Source organism: Myotis lucifugus, unplaced genomic scaffold, assembly GCF_000147115.1.
Source record: "Myotis lucifugus unplaced genomic scaffold, Myoluc2.0 scaffold_472, whole genome shotgun sequence".
In the NCBI taxonomy this organism is placed as follows: domain Eukaryota; kingdom Metazoa; phylum Chordata; class Mammalia; order Chiroptera; family Vespertilionidae; genus Myotis; species Myotis lucifugus.
In genome coordinates this window covers 569,636-586,408 of record NW_005871520.1, presented here as the reverse complement: position 1 = coordinate 586,408, position 16,773 = coordinate 569,636, and the positions used below count along the sequence as shown (strand labels likewise).

At 49.4% G+C, this 16,773-nt stretch overlaps 1 protein-coding gene across 7 annotated transcripts in view; it reads right to left on the bottom strand.

The window, feature by feature from the left end:
* The window catches only part of PAX5 (paired box 5), a 154,916-nt gene that overhangs the window by 47,020 nt on the left and 91,123 nt on the right, over positions 1 to 16,773 (bottom strand). For 6 of the 7 annotated variants that reach the window (XM_006103225.3, XM_023744544.1, XM_023744545.1 and 3 more), the window contains one exon: positions 6,802 to 6,931. The exons of the other annotated variant lie outside the window; for it this stretch is intronic. In XM_006103225.3, the coding sequence (XP_006103287.1) occupies positions 6,802 to 6,931 (130 nt within the window). The remainder of the gene's footprint in view (positions 1 to 6,801; positions 6,932 to 16,773) is intronic. 7 annotated transcript variants of the gene reach the window in all.

The window sequence follows — 16,773 nt, the reverse complement described above, 5'->3', positions numbered from 1 at the left end:
GCTACCTATGGCTGTCTGCCCTTCCTGAGGAAGGCCTACTGAGTGCTGAGGTCCAGCGAGGCTGGGCAGGTCTGCCTGGAACAGGCTGACTTACGGGGTGCCAGCTGCTGGAGAGGGAGTCAACCCCATGCCCTTTAACCAGATACCACCCACGTTTAAGACAGAAGCCTTCCCAGCAGAGGAACCAGCAGAAACAAAGGCCTGGCGTCAGGACCGGGCATGGCTGGGTTGGGAGGTGCTAAAAAGACAGGCCTGGATCAGCTCCCACAGACCCCAGTCACCATCAGTCTAGCTGCGCTGCAGGGGCATGTGAGAGAGCTCTGCTTGGATACCTCTGATGACACGAAGCTCACTACCAACCAAAGGAATACACGACCGGGGTTAGGAGAAAACCAGCTCTGCACTCCTTGCTGGGTGAACTCAGGCAGTCTGTTTAAGTGTTCGTTGGGACAAAAATAGTACCTATGTTTCACAGAGTAAAGGAGTAAATGAACCAGAGCACATAACAAATGCTCAATAAACATTAGCTATCATTGTTATTATCTCCCGAGGCAGCCTATTGGGTTTCCAGGAGCTCAAACTGTTGAAAAGTTCTTCTTTGTGCTCATCGAAAGCTTGCCTCCCCGCGGCTTCCCCTGATGCTGCGTTCTTCTGGAGCACTCTGCACTCTTTCCCCCACAGCCCTGAGCGCAGGCCCCAGGTCAGCTGTCTTTAAGCCAACAGCCCTGGATGACAAGGTTCACGCCCTCCACCCTTCCTGGACCCAGTCCTTCTCTGTCTGCAGCCCTGGATGCCAAATACCACTTCACCTCTTAGCGCTGAGGATATGGGGTCTCTGGCCCATCTTGCTTGAGAATAGTCCAGGATGGCTCATCCAGAGGATGGGAGAGGATGGGAGTTCTGTACCTACCCACATGCTGGGTGTCCATAAAACATGCAATACGCATTTAAAAAGTGAACGACAGTATGAAGAGTAAAAAACTTACATTTTTATCACAGAAAAGGTTCTGGAAGGACATAATATCAAACTGTCAACTCTAATGACTTCAGCAGAATGGGTTAGGAGTGGGGTGAGGAGGTACAGTCATGGGTTGCTGTACATACTTCCCAACCATTTGAATTTATTTTACAACTAGAGGCCCGATGCATGAAATTCGTGCATGAGTAGGCCTTCCTTCCCCTGGCTGCTGGCACCAGCTTCCCCTCTGGCACCCAGGCTTCCCTCCGGCCGCTGGCAGGCACCCACCGGGCTTCCCTCGCAGCTTTGTCCGGAAGATCGTCCGGTCTAATTAGCATATTATGCTTTTATTATTATAGATGAGCCCGTATTACTTTGTGATTAAAAAGGGATGCTAAAGGGCAGGTTGAGTGAGACTGAAGCAAGCCTCAGAGCAGAGCAGCCATGAGAGTGTGTCTCCCCCAGAGCAGCTCAGACATGGCATCCTCCACAAAATGTTCCCCAAACCCTACAGTCTCAGAGAAGCGATCACTCCCGCCTCCATGCCTTCAAAAGCACTTGGCTTCTCGCAGGATTTTTATCTTTCTTTTTTTTATTTGTCTTGCCTTATACATTTACCCACACTTGCCTCCCCATTCAGACTAAGAGTATGTTGAGGACAGGAGCCTGCAGTCCTCAAGATCCAGCCTAGGCTATGGTTTGACATGAAGGAGGAGGTGGGTTTTGATGGAGAGATGAGTGAATGAATGAATGACTGGTGGCAGCTCTGCTAACTGCCAGGCGCTACAGTTTGGTGCATTTTCTATTCTTGATCATGGCAAGGCAGTGGAGATCTCTGACTAGGAGAACAAGCCATTTGCAAATAATGAAGTCGCTATTTTAGGAAGATGGATCGCAGCAGGGGGGCCGGGAAGCTGGAGGCCCAGAAACCTGCCCGGAGGCTATTGGAAAGGTCGGCTTCAGAGCTGCCCACAAGTGTGAAAATCTATGAGAGCATTACCGGGACGGCCGCCCAGCTTTGTTTATTTTCATCCTACAAAACACAAGGTCAGAAACAACCTGCTCAAGTACTTTCTGCTGAAATTATTTTTTTTAATTGACACTGCACTTCACACAAATATTCACTCATGTATTCAACCAATAGTTCTGGGGGACGCTGTGCTAACCTGAAAGCAAATCATACTTTTCCTTTGATGTGCATTTTAGTTACACAGATGCTTGAATTTCATTTGGCTTTAAAACGATCACATCTTCAGCTTCTCTGACCGTCTGAGTATCTTCCCAAACACTAAGATTCCCAAATTCTAGGTTTCTATTGAACCTATAACTGTGAGTCTATTTCCTGATCCAAAACCAAATGCTTTAAGCCCCAATCAGATTCCCCTTGAATCTTTCTGGCAGGCAAACCTTCTCTATCTGGGCGAGTTCCAGGCTCAGATGTTAAGTTTTCTCTGTGGGTTGAGGTCCCTGAAGCAGGCCAACAACATTTAGCCTGGAGAGGGTGTGACATCACTGCATGGAATAAAACGCTGCGTTCTTCTGGAAAACTTCGCACTCAGTGCCCCAGGCCCTCCCCGCGGCATAGCGTACGCCCTGAGCTGATATTTGGGGAAAGCTGTTCCAAGCAGGTGGAACAGCCTGAGCAAAGACCTGGAGTCAGGGACAGGCAAGGCCAGTTGCACAGCCTGTAGACAGCCCTTCCTGCTTCACAGAGAGGTTTTCTGTTGGGCAGGAGTAGAAATAAGAGGACCCAGGAAGGATGGGGCTGGAGCAGGGTCAAACACTCAAAAGCCCACAGGGGCCAGCAGGCCAGGTAAGAAAGACAAGCTGGCCAGGTAGAATCTGGAGCAAATAGGAGAGTATGGCTCAGCTAGAGAGGGTGACCTCTGCTCGGCTCCATCTGAGCGAGGCCACATGGGCATGTGCACAAGGTGGACAAGTCTTCCAATTTCTCAAGAGAAGTTGGACATTTTAATCTTTATGTTAAATCCCCTGATTTTAAGGCACTTCTAAATTTAATTTTTGATAGTGACATATTGGCATGTTCAAAGAGTTAAAAATGAAAATGAAATTCAATAAAAAGTCCTCTTCCCACACTCAGTTCACATGGTTATGAAGTTCCTGAGTATCCTTCCAGAGTTTCCTTTTTAAAAATATATATATATTTTTATTGATTTCAGAGAGGAAGGGAGAGGGAGAGATAGAAACATCAGTGATGAGAGAGAATCATTGATCAGCTGCTTCCTGCATGCCCCCTCCTGGGAATCAAGCCCACAACCCGGGTATGAGCCCTTGACCGGAATCGAACCCGGGACCCTTCAGTCTGTAGGCTGATGCTCTATCCACTGAGCAAAACCAGCCAGGGCCAGTTTCTTGATGCATGTGCACGCAAACACAGATGTGCCTTCCACTGTCCCTTCTCTTCTTTCCACAAAACGTAGCATCTGTACACACTATTCTGGCTCTTCCATGAATAACACACCCCGAAGATCCTTCCCTATCAGGACACGGAGAACTGCCCCTCCTCCCCTGCACTGTACAGTAATCCAGCATATGGATGAGCTACCCGTTCTCTAATGAGATCCTCCCTAGTCCGCTCAGAGTGTGAGGGCTGGGATGGAGCAGCACCTGCCCAACCGCCTCCCCCAGACCCGGGGCTGGCAACCCCAGCGAGAGCCCGGGGCTGCGAGAAGGTAAGGCCTGGGGCAGGAAGACTCAAGCTCTCCCCTGAAGAGTTCAGAACTGGACCAGCTCGTCCACTAACACAGGTGGAATTCAATTAAGGCCACATGGTGACGTGGCGGTCCACTCTACCCCAATAGCTCGTGGGGGCATTCCTTCAAGACACTCTAACATTTTGCAGTGCAGTCAGCAACGGCCCCCTACAAGGTGTTCTGAAAATGTGTGGGGGCTTTTACATGATCGAGGGGCATTGCTGGTTCACAGCGGACGAGTCCCACACCATAGTTTTTCTTCATTCTACACTATTGTCGTGTCTGGCCAAACATTCCTGTAGGTGGAAAATCTATTTGTAATTATTTAAATCCAGAACTGAAATCCATTTACATATAAATGTGAACTTGCCGTTCCCGTGGTCTTGCTGTATACTGAATTTGCTAGGAGGGCAACTACTGTGTAAGCCGGCCAAAGCCTGACCGGTTTTACCTGGAGCTTTGCCAAGGGGTGCTCACCTACGGGCAAAGTCAGGTTCACAGTATGAGTCAGTATGAGTCCCTACGTCCACACTCCTGCCTACGTCTGCAGTCAGGGCTGTTGCATTCACGGTGATTCTGGGCATGGAGCAAGAGGGATAGGAGGGCCCGGCCGGTGTGGCTCAGTGGTTGGGTGTCGACCTATGAACCAGGAGGTCACGGTTTGATTCCCGGTCAGGACATGTGCCCAGGTTGTGGGCTCAGTTCCCAGTGGGGAGCGTGCAGGAGGCAGCCGATCAATGATTCTCTCTCATCGTTGATGTTTCTATCTCTCTCTCCCGCTCCCTTCCTCTCTGAAATCAATAAAAACATATTTCTAAAAAAAGGAGAGGGATAGGAGGGACCCAGACATTTTTAATGTATCTATATTGTTGAAGGCATTACAGATGTCCCCCCTTTTTCCCACTGACCCCCTCTACCCGACACCCCACACAGTTCTTTTTAATGGTTTCATAGTATTTTGTTCTGTGAAAGAGCCATCATTTATTTAATCAGCGCCTATTGATAGACATTGTGTTGTTTGCCATTATAAATAAATGTGTAATTAATATACAGATGTAGGTATCACTGTGCATCTGTGCAAATAAATCTGCGAGATAAAGTCCTAAATGTGCATATAAAAGTTCTAGGTAAGAGGGTAGGAATTTCAAATTTTGAATAGATATTGCCAAATTTCCCTCCATGACACTGTATGAAAATATCTATTTCTCATACTCTCTCTAAGAAACATTTCAAATTTGGATAAGCTCATAAATTTTTTAAAATGTCTCATGATGGTCTTAATTTGCAATTTTATTATTATTTTTTGTTAATCCTTACCCAAGGATATTTTTTCCATTGATTTTTCACAAGTGTGGGAGGGAAGGAGGGAGGGAGGGAGGGAGGGAGGGAGGGAGGGAGGGAGGAGAGAGAGTGGGAGAGAGACAAACATGGATGTAAGAGAGACACATTGATTGGTTGCCTCCTGAACATCCCTGACTGGGGTTGGGGATCCAACCTGCAACCCAGATATGTGCCCTTGACCAGAAATCAAACCCATGACCATTCAGTGCCTGGGCTGGCGCTCTAACCAGTGATCACACTGCCAGGGCTGCAGTTTTGAAATTATGAGTCAGGTGCATATCTTTTCATATGCTGTTGGACATCCACATTTTTCAATGAATTTCATATTTATATTCTTTATCTTTTTTCCACTAATTTTCTTATTCATATCTAAAACCTCTTTAGATATTAAGGAAATTGGTGTTTTTTCATCTGTGTTCTACTTTTTCCCCCTACAATCTTGTTCTTTGTCTTTTTCCAAACATACAAAAGATGTTTATTTAAACAGTCACTTATATTATTTTTCTTTGTCTCATATTTGGAACAGATTTTAAAAGGCCTTCCCCACTCTAAGATTACAAAAATACTTCCCTTTTTTATCCTTTAGTTTTATTATGGTTTTATTATTTTACATTTAAAATTTGATCAACTTGGAGTTTTGATATAGAAAGTGTGGTATGGATTCAAGAGGCCCACTTGTCCCAACGCCATTAACTGAATCCTTTACTTTTTCCTTGGTTGTCTCTGTCACTCATCACCGAGTCCTGCCTACCAGCCGACAGGGACCTCCTGCCACCTCAGCTGGACCCAAAGGCTCTGGCCCAAGCGCCACCGTCAGCCCCAGGGTCTGTCTGTGCAGCATCCGAGACTGCCTCCTGCCTGCGGGCTGGACAACCTCCCAGCGCTGGCAGCTGAGTCCGTCCCACTGCTGCAGTCTGCCTGGGTCCCTCCATCCAGCCCCTTCTGAGCAGCAATCCCAGCAGTGACCAGCCACCATGAGAAAGAATAATAGTGACATGTATTGGCGCTTGCTGTATGCTGGACAAAGTCTAAGCACCTTATATGTATGAATGCATTAATCCTTACAATACTATGGGGTAGCTACTATCACCATTTTAGAGATTTAAAACACACACACACACAGCCCATAATTCTTAGATAATTTACACAACATTACCCAGCGAGTCAATGACAAGTTCAACCCCAGCAGTGGGCCTCCAGGGCCCAAGCTCTTCATCTTTACACTGACAGCTAAAGAGGCCGGCCCAGGCCTTCCAGAAAGGCAGCTGCTTTGCATACACCAGGCACCTTCAGCCTAGACCTCCTGCCCTCTTGACTCGACCTCTGCCTGGAAATCTGAAATGCCAGCAACGATCTGCCAGGAGGCCCACTCATCCTCGAGGCTGGAGCCGACCAGGGCTGCCCGTCGCACGAGGGGGATAAATCCCAGGCCTTTGAACACTCGGCCCCACACACAGGGGACCGTGAAATCACCAGGCCCCGTGACATGAGGCTTCCCTGCCACCCCTCCCAGCCCAGCCCATGAGGCATTTTCTCTCCTCCAGTTTCATCCGAGCAGTCTACAGCCGTGTCTCATCACAGCCACGACCCTGGCCCCAGCAGTCTCCTGGCTGACCTTTTCCAGGACCTCAGAACCTCATTAAAACAGAAATGACCAGTCAAGTCCAAAAGCACCAGGAAGCCATTCTTCCCACCAGGCACTCTCAATCTCTCCCTTTCTCTCTCTCTTTCTTCCCGCCATTTACTCCCCCGACTCCCTGCACACACACACACCCCAGATGCCCTCACCTGTCACGATGGGGTAGGTCTGTGGCCCAGGCACGCTGCTCCCAATATCGGCAGGGGTGGGGCTGGTCAGGTTGGCCTTCATGTCGTCCAGCCCTCCAGCCAGGGAGGCCATGGCTGAATACTCAGGGGTCTGAAAGAGATTACAAAACAGAGACAACTCAGCATCGAGACTCCAAGCACCCCAGCCAAATGCCACTGCCACATGCTGGGCTCAGCCACCTAGCTGGGCTGCCATGCCAGCGCCAAGGCCTCCAGGGGACTCACGGACGCCCGGGTGTTGAGAGGGCAAATTCGGCTCAACAGAACAAGACCGTATCCAGAATCAGCGATCCTACCCAGGTGAAGAGGCGGGCAGGACTCGGTGCCGCTTCCTAAGAATTCAAACCCCGCTCCTCTGTGGCCTGCGGGCTTCCCTCGCCCAGCCCCAGCCGCCGGAGACAACCATCACCAATGTGGGGAGGGAGGCATCAGCACCAAAAACAAGGCAGAAATAAGAGCCTTGTTGCCAAGAGGCTGGAAGGAGCCGTTTCTGATTCTGTGCTCTTAGACATACCAGAAGAGCCGCAGAAAAAAGTTGAACAAATTTGGGGCATCATCCCGTCCAAACCCTCCTTTCACACGAGTAAACTGAGGCCCAAGGGGAGGAGGGCTTTGCCCAAGGACCACAGGGCAGAGTCCCAGGGCTGGGGATGGTTCACCATAACCTCTCATCCCGAATTCAATACGTCAAACCAGCTGACAGGTGGCGAGTGTCTGGGAATTCTGGAACCTTGTAAACACCTGTATGAAAACTGCGAGGCGCATGCGTCTGATTTTCCAAGTCCGGGCCAACCATGTGCATCTGGCCCATGAGTCACGCTCCTGGTGTTAAGCCATGTCATGAAAGGAAAGCTGGCCATGAGTCACTTCCTTGGCATCCAAGCCGCCGTCAGAATGGTCTCCAGAGGAGGCGGCAAAGATGCCAATGGGTCTTCCCATTCAAGAACGGACTGAATTACAAGCATGAGTGACAGGTCTCTTCCACCCAACACCCAGCCTATTTTCAGGTAAAACAAATATTTGCAAACACCTAAGCCAAAGAATGTAGCTGTGCATGCCAAGCTCTGGTGTGGGGAGTTCCCTCCAGGACCCTGGCATTGTCAGTGGAAGACACAGCCCTGTTTGTCCAGAATTATGTCCTTGGCAGACAGGGGCAGGGAAGCAAGCGGTCTTCTGAAAGGACCCTGATAGGATAACGAGACCGAGCCACAGGGACGGAAACGGAGGAGCTCTAGGCAGCGGGGACTCGGACTCGGGCACATTCCTGGCGCTTTTCTCTGCAAATAAATTCGAAAGTGCTTCCTGGGCAGCTCCAGTGCCAACCAGGGAGGATGGCAGCTGTGCGTGCAGGAGGTGCTGCGGGCACAGCACCTGAGGTGGAGTCCCGCTGAGGACAGCTTGTCCCGTGCTCCCAGGGCCCGTGGGTCCTCTCCCGCACAGGCTGATCCCGACACGCAGAGAGCAGCAGAGGCCTGGAGCCAGCCCAGGCGCTTCTCAGGGAGAAGGACAAGAGGGACACGCCTCCCCGACATCAGGCATCACTAGAAAGCTGCAGTGATTAAGACCGTGGGGGATTGGCACAGGGACAGCTAAATAGACCAATGAAACAGAAGCGGGTCCAGAAACTGATCCGTGCATATGTGGGAACCCTGACATATGAGAGAGGTGATCTGTGCATATGGGGAACCCTGACATATGAGAGAGGTGGTGCACAAATCAGCGGAAGGATGCTCTGTCTAGTAAACAGCGTGGGGTAGCCGTTATCCATTCAGAAACAAGGAGGGAAAAGAAATTGGATCTTTACTTTACACCAGACACAAAAATCAATGCCAGGCGGATTAGAGACCTAAATGTGGAAGGCAAAAGCATCTAATGTGGTCAGCTCCAGGTCCAGCCAAAAAACTTTGGATCAAGTCTGTCCTTCATGAAAGAGGAAACACGTGGCCCTGGGCTGCTCACACAATGTTCTCAGTCACTGCGAGGACAGTGTTGGCTCCCGATCATCTCGCTGCCCTACTCCAATGCCTCCTCTGCCAGGAAGTCCTTCCTGACTACCATTCCCCAAGAGGCGGGAGGACTGTTGACCCCGACAAGTGGTGCCAGGGCATAATCTTCACAATCGCGTAAAAAGCTCACATTTATCAATCACTTACTCTGTGTAGGATCTTGACCTGTATCGTCCCATTTAATCCTTGCAATCACTCCATGCGGTAGTTTCTATGTCACACCCATTTTACAGATGAAGAAACTGAGACTTCTATTACAACGGGAAAGTGGTTTGCCTAAAGTCACACATCTTCTAGGTGTCAGAGTCTGGATTCAAACCCAGGTCCATCTGACTCTAAGGTCTTGACAATCTTCCTAATTATTTTCATACTATGATAGGCCCTGACCCTTTAACAGATATGGAATCAACTTGCTAATACCAACAGCTTAACCAATGAAATCAGAATGGAGTGGACCTGAAAATATCCAAGGGTCTCACACATAGATTCTGTTTGTGAATCTTTGTTTCCCACAAAAGTGGATATGTATGTACGGGGTGGCGGTGAAAATATATTTCTTGCTATCGGTCACGACCAGCATAGTCTTCATTCCACGCAGCAGGGGCTGTTGGGAAAGGTCCCTGTGTAGACTTCACCCTGCACGCACAGAATGGGACTTGGTCTTGGCGTGAGCCTCCTCACTTGCTAAGGTGAATCTTGGAAGCAGCTCTTTCAGTTCATGGCTATGTGCAAAGACGGGAGATCAAAATGCCTCTGAAGAAGGTCTTTTCCTAGATGGTGTCTTTGGAGGGCCAGGCAGCCTCTCAATCAACAGTCAGCAACCTGCACCCCTCCCCACCCCACTGCCGACTTTTCCCCTTCCTGACTCCAGGCTGAACATCTGGGTCCGCAAGAGAAAGCTGCTATTTCCCTCAAAAAAGCAGAGCCATCCCGGGTTTAAGAAGATTACAAGAGAGTGGCCATTAGGGACATCCTGCCTTTTAATTAATGTTCACACGGAAGGGCCTTTTTGCTATTTAATTTTGTTTTTTGTCAACAATCTCACTATCAAAGTTTTTCTGGTCACTTCAACAGTTGAATTTGGATCATCTTTTCAAGGTACAAGGCCTTCAACTTGTGTTACACAGGAGGTGGGAGATCCAACAATCCTATTGGCTGCCAGAAGGTACAGTGGGCTTCCCTGAGAGCTGGGCCCAGGGCTCAGCAGGACTTGGAAGCCAGCCCTCGCTGCCCTTTGCCGCCTGTGGCTCCCACTACTATCCCCTCGCAGGGCTGGCCAGAGCCCAGTCTCGCTTCTTTGGTGGGACCCACAGCTCTTCCTCGGCTCCTGCAGGAGTCAGGGGATGCTGTCATTTAGTTTGGGTGTGTGATGATTCCTAAGTCCTCATCAGTGTCTGTCCCGCTGAGCTGCCTGTGACTTTTAAAGGCAACTGCATTCTCCCCAGACCCTGTGCTCCCTGACACTTCACTACTCAGGCTGCTCCTCAGCCGCCCCAAGCACAGTCCTACCTCTGCCTGGAGGGCCCATCTCACTCAGACACTGAACTCCTACATTGTCCACAAGACCCAGCTCAAATGCCACTTCCTCCATGAAGCCATTCCTGGGCCCCACACTCCCACAAAGAAATCATAGCTCCCTTGTCTATGCTTCCATACTTGACTGTGTTTTGCCCAGATCTCCACTATCTACCATATATAATGTTTGTCTATCTTCCTCTAGGGTGCCTCGAGGAACATGAAACATCCCTAGAGCCTCCTAAGTGCTTGTTGAATGAATGAATGAATGAATGAATGAATGAATGAATGTGTGGTCCATTAGCATGACATTAGCCACAACAGTAAAATATTAACTAGGGAGTGCTTCCACAGCAGCTCCAAGTGACACACCAACCTTCTGCCTCTACTTCTCCTCAAGTCAGGTGACCGGAAAATACTGTCCCTTGTATATAGCATTAGTTAAAGCCCAGGCGAAGTACCTTCACTGGAATATCAGGCATTCAACATTGGTCAGAGGCGATGAAAGGAAACAGCCATACAAAAACACTTCTTTTTTTAAACAGCCCCTTCCCCCCCCCCATATGCTCATTAGAATATTCAAATTCCATATCAATCCATCCTACAATTCATTACCAGGAAAAACTTTTTTTTCCTGATGAATGGTTAACTTGTCTCTGATTGAAAATCAGGAACATTGGAAACCACTACATATCCCTCTTTGCCTTGGCTGCCAGGAAGCTCAGTCAGATTCAGTGCTCAGTTGCCACAATCACATCATTGCTGGCACCTGGTGCAATGACCTTCCCCTTTCCTCTACAAAATTTCTTAACTTTTTTCAGCCTTAACTGACTTAGATACCTGTAATTGTTTATTTTGCAAGACACCTCAAGTCCTTTGTGAAAGTGAAGGCTGGGAGAGGTAAAAAGAATAACAGAAAAGAAAGACAGATGAGGAGAGAGAAACAGAAGAGAGAAGGCATTATTGGTGCCTTTTTTCCTGGTTACAGGAAGTTGAGGGCTGAACAGTGGGGTGCAGAAAACCCAGGAATGCACATGGGCACACATGTGTGTGTTGGTGCACCCATGCACTTGTGAAAAATGCTCCCTCCCCCCTTGCCCATTGACAGTCACAAGCAATAGTTACGTTCCACATCCCTACTTCTCTGAGCTTTTGGAATTCTTTCTTAGGATGTCATTTTGGGCTTCTGCTCCCTTCCCATCAGGGCCCCCTGTTGCTGTCCTTGACTATGACCCAGGAAGAGAAATAAACTGAGGTCGCAATTAATATACTGTTCACTCCAGTGCAACCAGTTGGGATAAAACTTCTCTGCCTACTGCCGCAGACTCCTGTGAGACCTCAAGGTCAAGACCACCAGGTAGGCACACCCTTCTCACAGACACCACCTTCCAGATGTCTGAGCTAGAAGGATACTCAGGGTCATCTTTCCAAACCAAGAAAAACTGAGGTCCAAGGGGAGAATAGACTTCCTTAGCTTATTTTATCTGAAGCATTTATGTCCTTTGACCCCATGGTAGAAAGGACAGTAAGCTAGGAGCGATACCAGGGGGTTCTTGCCTCAGCTATACTTTGTCACCGGTGTGACCTTCTGCAAGCCAGGTGAGCTCTCTGAGCCTCAATTTCCTCATTTAAAAAAATGAGATTTAAGTCTAACCCCTTGCTGCCTGCTTGCCAGGGTGACTGTGAGGGTCTGAAGGAGAAAAAGAAGGGTAGCACCTTGGAAACTAAGCAACATTAAAGCTTTCGGAATCCCAGAAGGGACTCAAGGGGGCACGTGCCTCAGGAAAGTGTATGCTGGGTGTCATTTGGGTCCCTAGGAAATTACCTGGAAAAGGACTGCCTGGGGCTGCACCAAGTATTGTCTCATCAGCACGGGGCACCACTGCCATAGCATGGAGGAGAAAAGAAACACAGACACGTGAGAAGGAGGGCAGCATGAAGGAGGGCAGCGCAGGGGGACGAGGCTGCAGGACTGGCTACCGCAGGTGGCCACCTTGGGCCATGAGGCTTCCCCATCACCTGCTGAGTTCCTCCACGCTCACTGCTGGGCCTCAGGTGGTCCTCAGGAGCTGGGCCAGAGCCAGGCCAACCACTCCCATCCGGAGGGACCAGACACCTGCCTGTCTACACACCTACCTAGAGGAGGATAGAAGCTGGAGTAGGAAAGGCATGTCCCCAGGGCCTGGCCTGAGGACCTGAGATTGAGGAGGCAGAAGGATCTGGATGTCTGAGGAAGCCAGGGTGGACAAGGGTCTGTGGGCACGTCTCTCCATTCACTGGCCTCTGCTTCCCCATCTGTCTGAGGACTTGCACTTGACCTCTAAGTCTCCTGCCTCTGTAACGGGCCATATGACAAAGTAGAGATCCCCTCTTAAACAGATGAATACCCAGGCAAGAAAAGAGAGATAGAGAAGGTCCTATTGGTTAGAGAAAACTTGGAGACGCACCAACCAATCACAATATGGACCCTGATTCCAACAAACAAACTGTAAAAAATACAACCATAAAAGTATATTTTATGCTATAATGAAACATTTGGAAATGTAAACATCGACTGGGTACCTGATGGCATTGTAGGGTTTGGCTATACTTCTTAAGGCCTCGTCTTTTAAAGAGTCATTTTGAAATATTTGCAGATGAAGTGACATGATGTCTGGGGTTGGCTTCACAATAAGGTAGGATTCACAAAGGTGGTACACCAGCCTGGCTGGTGTGGCTCAGGTGGTTAGAGCATCGTCCTGTGCACCAGGCAGGGCCCATACCCAGGTTGCAGGTTTGATCCCCAGTCGGGGCACATACAGAACGGAACTGATGTTTCTCTCTCTCTTTCTCAAATAATTTTTTAAACCGGTATATCCATGCAACGGAATACTAGTCAACAAGAAAAGGGAACAAGGTACATGTTACATCCTGGGTGGACCTCAGACGCATGTGAAGTGGAAGAAGTCAGATAGGAACGGAACGTCCAGAACTGGCAAATTCACAGACACAGAAAGCGAGCAGGGGTCGGCTGGAGCTGGGAGGGAGCAGGGCCAGCTGTAAACCCTCACGAGGGGTCTCTGGGAGGGATGGGACTGTGCTAAAACTAGACTGTGGTGTTGGTGGTGGCACAGCTCTGTAAGTTACTAAAAATCACTGACTTGTGTGCTTCAAATGAATGAAGTTTGTGGTATAAAAATTAGACTTTCATGAAACTGTGAAAATAAAGCGCAGTGTGGGGAGTGTAGGAGTATCAATGAAACAATACTCGTGTGAGTCGGTAATTGTTGAGTCTGGGTATAAGGGTGCTTAGGAGGTGATTAGACTATGCTGTCTACTTTTGAAATTCTCCATAATTAAAGTAACAAAATCCAAACAGCATGTATCTGACGCTTGGCACCACTTGCCAGCATCCGTCAGCTGCCCAGCACACACCTGTGGAATAATGAGAGGACCCGGGAGGCCGAGGACAGCCGGGCACTTGCTGTTTTCAAGGCCTCTATCCCTCCATCTCAGGGCCTCCCCGTTCCAAACACGAGAAGCTTAAGGCCTCTCGTCTGCCGAGCGCTTTCCAGGCTGCGAAGTCCTTGCAGGCCCATTACAACCTTGGGGATCCTGGGGTGTGGCAGACACAGAGACAGAGCTCAGAGAGGGGAGCCTCGCTGTGCCAACTCCAAGCTCAGTGCCAGGCCGCTGCCCCAGAAGTGAATTTGGAGGAGTCTTTGCCACCAGCCCTGAGGGTAAAGCTCAGACACCTATAGGGGGGATGTCCTCTCCATGAAGCTCTCTGGCCACAGACCGAACTCTCCTCCCCAGCTGGGGAGAGAGCTCTGGATCTAAAGCAAGAAGGAAGAAGCGTCCACACTTTTAAGCCCGGCTACACAAAACGGCACCAGCCAAGTGTATGCTCAGGGAGAGTTCTGTCTTGATGACAATGGATGGTACTGATTGGCAGGGAGCCCGGAGACCTGGGCAGACCCCGCTCCTCTCCAGGCCTCAGTGACGCCATCTGTCAAATAAGGGAGACGGACCAGAATTGTCCTTCCGGTTCCGCGGCTTCACCAGGCCTGTGCTCCACCCAGCTGGGTCCCCACCGTGTGGAACGGGTTTCTGCCTGATGTGGCTGACGCTGGCCTTAGGCTACACTCTGTGGTTGGGGAGGACGTTGCCCATTTTACCCAGGCCCCTGAACCCCAGCACCTGTAGCCATCGGGGGAGGAGTGTGGCTGAGGAAGCTCACCAGCCCTGGGCCAGGAGGACAGGGTTCAAGTATGATGCTGTACTATAATTTTGAAAGATGTTATCCTTGGTGGAAACTGGATAAGGGTATATGGGACTCCTCTGTAGTATTTCTCACAACTGCATGTGAATCTACAATTACCTCAAAATAAAAAGTTTAATTTTTAAAAAGTGTAAAAACAAAAAAGGTTTTAGCATTCCATCCCCACTAAACCTAATAAAGATGAATTAAACTTGAAAAAAAAATGTTTGTTGAATGGAGACTATGAATGATGCTTGCAAAAGTACTCCATAATCTACGAAGTGCTGCAGTTAGTATTAACTGGGCAGAAAAAACTGCCAAGGATTCTGAATGCCTCCCACTTCCAGGAAGCCTTCCCTGATTTCCTCTCCTCTGTGCTCCCAGAACACCTAAGTGGACATATTATCTCCCACTGCACTTGGCACTGTGCATTGTACACTTAATTGTTTAGGGCCCTCATCCCCCAACCAGAGTTTGAGCTTCATGAGGATGGGGCTGTGTCTCCCTCATCTTTGTGACGGCAGCTCCTGGCCCAGTGCCCAGCTCTGAACAGATCTGACATAAATGCCTGGGGAACGCAATGAACGGGGACAGGTACGATGGCCTGGCTCTGCCAACAGCACCAGAGGTGCTTCCCAGGGTCACCGAGAGGATAAGTGATCTCAGGGTGCTTTGATTCATCAGAAAGCACCATCTGCATGAAAGACATCCCCTTTATTCATTTGGCTCTCCAGAACTGTGCCATGCCTGAGTCAAATGGTTTACAGTGGAATCTGGGGGCTTCCAAGAAGAGATCTGCAAAGTTTAACTGACTCATCTCTCCCTGTTCTGTTTACGGCCTGCCAGGCACCCCTCCAGCACAGACACAAACACACTCCCAGGTGGTGGGGAATGGCAGGGGGAGACCCGGGGAGGAAACGGAAATCAGACACTGTGGTTTCTGTCTGGGAGAAACTTTTCCAGAAATGACTAAATAGGAGCCCCCCACCCCCTACCCTGCTCCCGGCCACTTAGAGAATCTTTGTGAGCCCAAATCTCAGGGCCCAAAGGAGCTCAGGGGTTATGGAGGCTGATCTTTATATGAAGCTTGAAACCCACCAGTGATGGGGAACTCACTACTTCCTGAGGCAGCCACTCCATGGCCACAGAGCTCTGGCCACGAGAAAGTGCTGAATCTGCCTCTTTAGGCCCCTGCATGTTAGTCTTGGGTGAGCTCTCTGGGATCCAGTTCCCGCAAATGTCCTCCAGAGCCACGGTGCCAGTGCTGTCCCCACCTGAACCCAATGCAAGGGCTCCAGTCCTCCGCTCCTCCTCCTGCACTCCCTGGCTGGGGCATGAAAAGCTTGCTTCTGCTTTTGCACTTCATCACCTGGCTGACTCATGCTGTTCCCACAGTCAACGCAGAGCTCACAACAAGTTCGTTAGAAATGGAAAGTGATTTTGCATATGACTTCTTTTTGGTAAATATATATTTATTTCAGAGAGGAAGAAAGAGAGAAAAACATCAATGATGAAAGAGAATCGATTGGCTGCCTCTTGCACACTCCACACAGCGGGCATGTGCCCTGACCAGGAATCTAACCGTGACTTTCTGGTTCATTGGTCGATGCTCAACCACTGAGCCATACCGGCTGGGCACATATGATTTTTTCAAGCATTCATTTTCTCCCACCCCTAACCAGTGTGCTATTTGCAAATCAGACTGCTCTGTGCTTATAAACCCTCCCTGGTTCCCCACTGCCTTTGGGTAATGTCAACCCAAGCCATACAGGCCCCAATCCAAACCCCAACCTACTTTTCCCACTTCAACTCAGACCTACCCTACGTGCAAACACTGCCCTCTACTTTAACCACACACCACACACACACACACACACACACACACACACGTCCCTTCACGCAAAGCCTTGTTCACAGTTTTCCCAGCCTCACCCCAGTCTAAATGCCTGTCCTCAAAGGCCCAGTTCAATACCATCTCTTCCTGGATGCTTTCTTTGGTTGAAATAATCATTTCCTTCTCTGAGTTCCCATGGCATTTTCCCCACACTGTTTAGGACGTCTGTCCCATGCACTTTATTCTGGTCATTTGCCGCTGTGTCTGCTCTCCCTCTGAGATGACGAGGCTCCCATGGGCAGCATCTCCACTGGTTGAAGCCGGGCCCCACCAGCAGG